At 34.6% G+C, this 6000-nt stretch overlaps 1 protein-coding gene across 4 annotated transcripts in view; it reads right to left on the bottom strand.

Moving 5' to 3' along the window:
- The window catches only part of LOC110462058 (annexin A6-like), a 133897-nt gene that overhangs the window by 79455 nt on the left and 48442 nt on the right, over positions 1-6000 (bottom strand). For all 4 annotated transcript variants that reach the window (XM_021515841.1, XM_021515842.1, XM_021515839.1 and 1 more), the window contains one exon: positions 4924-5016. In XM_021515841.1, the coding sequence (XP_021371516.1) occupies positions 4924-5016 (93 nt within the window). The remainder of the gene's footprint in view (positions 1-4923; positions 5017-6000) is intronic.

The following is a 6000-nucleotide window of genomic DNA, read 5'->3' on the forward strand; positions in this document are numbered from 1 at the left end:
ATCCTTAAAAAAATTTGCACAAAGTCTGTGTATTGCCTTCCCTATAGTGCCACACCTTTTTTTACATGCTGGGCTTTCCACCTGTATTCTGTGGTTTAGTTTACCTGGTCAGCTCCTAGTACCTGGACTGTGTGAGTGCCCAGATACACGTTAGGAGGATCATCCTTCTGCTGATAGAGGGGACAGCACACAGAGAGAAAGAACAGGTCAGTTAGGAGGACAATATGAAGATTACAAGCAGAAGTGAAATACATAGCAATAGCTGCTATATTGATGTTTTATAGAATCATAAATGATATTCTCTATGGATAACCAATGTAACCATCATAATGACCTCATTATTAACAACCTATGCGATCATTATGAAATGATCTTGTCGCAAATAACCAACTTACCCATTGTATTGACCAAATCATAAATGACAAATGTTACCATTAAAATGATGTTGCCAAAAATAGAACAATATAACCATTGAAATGATCTTTTCATGAATAACCCATGTTACCATTGAAATGAAATTGACAAGAACAGCTCATGGCCCCATTGTAAGAGCCTTGTAATAAATCACTGATGTTGCCATTGAAATGACCTTCACGTAATTAAAAAAAGCCACGGTTACCACCATAATGACCTTCACGTAATTATAAATAGCCACGTTTACCAACCATAATGACCTCTCAAATAGACAATGTAATCATAAATGTAAGGATGTCATAAATAACCAATAACACCATTGTAAATACCTTGTTATAAATAGCCATAAACATTCTCACGACATTGACCTAATAGCTCCTGATGCCATTACAATGATCTCTTTCTAAATAACCGATGCTACCAATGTAATGTCCTTATCATTTATAACAGACACAGAGTAATAGTGATACAAGCAGGAAAGAGAGACCTTGAATAAATAGATTGGGGAAAAAAATTGAATCTGAAAACTTCCGAATGTTTTCAATTGTTTCCCAATGGAAACAATGTTTCTAAATCTTTTGTAATGCATGCCTTGCCAATTGTCGTGCTCTGAGGTAGTTCTACAGTAAAAAGGTGACCTTAAGTGTTCAGAATAGAAGTTTGTTAGAACATTCATCAAAACCTGAAAATCGAAATTTCTTTCAAGTACAACCCAACATTGAATGTGTACCAGAGTATGCAATACCATGTTATTTTATGATACTTGTCTTTATACTTTTTATGCAGAACATTTTCCTAGATTATTAAAACTTCATTTACCAGTAAATGTGTTTTTATGCAGGATTTATTATGGTAGAACATGTACTTGGTACAGTGTGTAATACCATTCTACCGCTTATCTGGATTAGAAAAATACACAAAAAGTAAGAGAAAAAAATATATAATGAAAGTTTGATTTTCAAGAAAGAAGTTAAGATAATAGTTACATATAGAACTATATTTGTTAGATATGTCAAATATAACACAACATAAAACAATGAAAGTATGGTAGAGATATTAGACAATGAGATACGATTCAGGGTTATTACTTACAGGACTTAGTGTTAGTTTTCTGTTGTGAGCGAGTCTAAGAATATTAAACAAATCTCAATCAGTACCGGCAGGTAAAATTAAACAAATTGGTATGAGAACCAAAAGGTAATATTAAACAAATCCTCTCAGTACTGACAGCTGGTGTTAAACAAATATAAGGTGAAATAACATAAAATCTAACAATGTTAAACCATCTTACAGTGACACTAAAATGACATCTAAAAATAAAACATAATTATCATGTATAACACAGATATTTATTACTCAACAAATTATGCTACTTAAGTTATTTCCATACTCTCATAAGGAGAACACCAATTCTAGTTATTTACATCTTACTACAAATTCACAAAATCTTATCTAACTGTAGCCTACCCAACTACTATCATAGTCAATACCATCACAAGCTGTCCCAAGTACTTTTGGCCAATCAGTACCATTAACTGATAAAGGGACATTTCACCCTCAACTTCTACTGACAGCCAAACACACCTAGGCAGCAGCTTGAATCATGAAAAAGTCCTAAGATTGATTTGTAAATTGATCTAAATATAATATTATTTAACCTCCACTTTCTATGTACCAGGTGTAATTGTAACAATGGTAACTTTTCTCAGACTTTACAACAATGATAGCATTATAGGTACATGCAGCCACCAATTATCCCTGTACCATCACAGCACACATTACCATGGTAGTGACATATACCGTTACCATGGTAGTGACATATACCGTTACCATGGTAGTGACATATACCATTACCATGGTAGTGATATATACCATTACCATGGTAGTGACATATACCGTTACCATGGTAGTGACATATACCATTACCATGGTAGTGACATATACCATTACCATGGTAGTGACATATACCATTACCATGGTAGTGACATATACCATTACCATGGTAGTGACATATACCATTACCATGGTAGTGACATATACCATTACCATGGTAGTGACATATACCATTACCATGGTAGTGACATATACCATTACCATGGTAGTGACATATACCATTACCATGGTAGTGACATATACCATTACCATGGTAGTGACATATACCATTACCATGGTAGTGACATATACCATTACCATGGTAGTGACATATACCATTACCATGGTAGTGACATATACCATTACCATGGTAGTGACATATACCAGTACCATGGTAGTGACATATACCATTACCATGGTAGTGACATATACCATTACCATGGTAGTGACATATACCAGTACCATGGTAGTGACATATACCCTTACCATGGTAGTGATATACCACTGTTATCATGGTAGTCACAAGGGTAATCATTACAATATGGTGTATACATCATTTACCGTTAACAAGATAGTGACTTTTGCTGTTACCATGGTAGTGATATACAGTCGAACCCCGTTATCTCGAAGTCGACGGGATCATTGGGAAACTTTGAGTTATCCGAGTATTCGAGTTAAGGTGGCTCCACACATTGTCATCAGCGTCCATTTTCGTGACGTNGTCAAATATGAGGCTATATATAAGTTGTTGATTTCTCCGACAGTCAACGTATTAAAACAGTCGATAAATGACAAAAAGATAACGATATATAATGAAAAATAACAATTTATTCATAAATCAATGAGAACTATGTTTACCGTAGCACTGCGTTTAATATGTATCAAATAATTAAAGAATATATGAAAGACTTGTGAATCTTAAGAAACTTCGAGGTAAGCAATATTTTTATGTAGGATTTACGTTGTTGGGACCGATATTTCACTTCGGGATATCTGAGTTTTTCGAGTTTTCAGAGTTCGAATTATCAGAGTTTTTATTACTAAGATTAAGAAGAGTTTTGGCCGGGACCGATGAAATACTTCAAGCTAAACGGGGTCTTTTCAAGTTATACGAGTTCGAGATAACAAGGTTCGACTGTACTACTGTTACCGTTGCAATGATGAAAGTAACCCTTCGTTACAATATGATATATATACCATTACCAAAGCTGTGAAAAAGGTAGGTATTGTGGCAAGTATCCGACACCCCTGTCCAATGTAAATCACACCTGACAGTACTTTTGATGTTTAACTTCATGCTCCCAGTTTTACCTTGGTTAAAAAACCAAAAGTGTAAATATTCAGACAAACAAAAGTTTGATCAACTTTTCCGTAACCAATTTAATAAGATGTTTTATCAACCATTTCTTTTTTAAGATATAACAGCTAAAATCAATAAAAAAAATATGTACTTATCAAATCAAAATTTTAGTGCAAAGTTTGACATAATTTAATCCTAATAAATATATTTCATCATTAAATATATAAAACTTTAGAATGTAAGGAAATTGAATCACTGGGCCCTTACATGTATTTCAATGTCACCTTAGATCTACTGCTGAGTAAAACTTGGAGTTAGAGTCACCTTAGATCACTGTGAACAAGAGAACAAAACACTATACCCATCACATAGATAATTCAAACATCACATAGATCCATTATTCAGTCAACGGTTCACCTCCTGTTCATCAGGTCTGTGATCGATACTGTGTACCAAGGTGGAGAGAAGGTTTATACAGTATGTATAAGTTAATGTCTGCTAGGGGATAATTGGCCACACTGATTGGCAATGAGTAGCTTGCTATCCTCTTTACTGTTCAATTACGGTTGTTAATTATTGACCATTTTTACCTAGTGGTGTCTACGATACAGATGCACAATCCTATCACCAATTCTAATATGACCTAGAATACATATGTATTTGTATAACAGATGATACTCAATCTCCCCTTAACTGTGAGAGTGGCATGGCAATGCTCTCAGCCAAAATAATATACCAGGTATATAAAAAGAATACCACACAATGTTTGAAAAAATTGTTTGCTTCAAACTTCTATGTAAAAAAATAATCTTAAACAGTGTACATATCACCAAATCAAAACCATATACCAGTAGGTCTACACAGTTCTGACCCATCTCATGTTGGTTTTAATCAAAGAAAGAATCTTCCTTCTTAGCAGAATTGGGAGAATACTGTTTTTTAACAGGTGAGTTTTCCCTTTTGGTTATAGTTTTGGTAGGAGAATCGGCTCGTACCAGTGACTTGACTGTTTTAGCAGACTCCAGCTTTTGACCAGATAAATCAACCCTTTTAGTTGCAGAAGAATCATTTGTCTTTGCTGATTCAAGCTTCTTTGTTGAATCAGCTTTTTTAGTAGAAGTTGTTGATTTAACTGTTTTTGTTGAGTAATCAGTTTTGGAAGAATCCATTTTTCTAGGTGGACGGTTCTTTTTAGTTGAGGTTGTTGATCCTAGCGTAACATTCTTGGTTGATTCAACCATTTTGTCTGATTCATTTTTCATTGCTGAATCAGTGTCTTTGTTGGAGTTGATCTCATATGATTGATCAAATTCTACAGGCTTAGAACCTTTACTGACCTTTCTGTCAAGTCGCGGCAGCTTCTCTTGTCCCTTGCCTTGCTTATATGGGTCTGAACTGGATCCACCACCATCCTTCATATACCTTATGTTCTACAAAAAAATAATTACATAGTAAAGAAAACAAAGAGGATTTTTCTAAAGTAAGCCTCACTTTGTAATAAAAAAGTCATAACTTTTAATAATTTACTGGGTGTTTAATTCAATCTGCTTCATTTTCATTACATACACGTTAAAAATAAGATCAGTAGGAAAACTAACGTAAAGCACTTCACATTAAACTAATTATCAAGTACCAATATATTACATATATTACAAATATAACACTGTACAAACTACACAAACAGTTACTACTAATACAACACAAACAAATGGTACACAAACTACAGTTCTGATATAATATATAACAAAGACAAATTACACATATATTTTCAAATACGTAAGATCCCAATAAATTTCATATGTACACCAAAACAATATATTTTCATGATTAAAAAAAGGGTTTGGCACCACAAACTGTTTTTAATGTTTTGACCACTAGCATATTCAAAGCTTTGCTGTTTTTACCATTCACATTTATCAATACCACTGCTGAATCAAACACCCATGTAAATACCTATAAAACAAGAGGCCCAGAGGGCCTTTATCGCTCACCTGGATACCTGAGCAATCATGGCAAAATATTCTCCAAATGAGATCAAGGGAATATGCCAAACCCCAAGGCCAATCCTTGTAGCATATCTGTATTAGATTTTGTCATGCCCAGCAATTTTATGTATGGTTATGGGGTGGGGATCTCAACTGTTTCCAAGCTTTGACTCAGAAACTAGGTCCCTAGGGTTGTGGCCAGACCCCAGGATCAATTCTAATATCGTGACTGCATTTGTCTCTTTTTGCCCAGCATTTGTATATATAGTTTTGGGGTGGGGATCTCAACCGTTACATAGTTATAACCCAGGGGTTAAGTCTGCAAAGGTGGGGCAGACCCTGGGATCAATTCTAATATCATGACTGCATTCGTCTCTTTATGCCCAACAATTGTATATATAGTTTTGGGGTAGGGATCTTAACCATTTC

This window comes from Mizuhopecten yessoensis, unplaced genomic scaffold (assembly GCF_002113885.1).
Source record: "Mizuhopecten yessoensis strain PY_sf001 unplaced genomic scaffold, ASM211388v2 scaffold10743, whole genome shotgun sequence".
Lineage (NCBI taxonomy): Eukaryota > Metazoa > Mollusca > Bivalvia > Pectinida > Pectinidae > Mizuhopecten > Mizuhopecten yessoensis.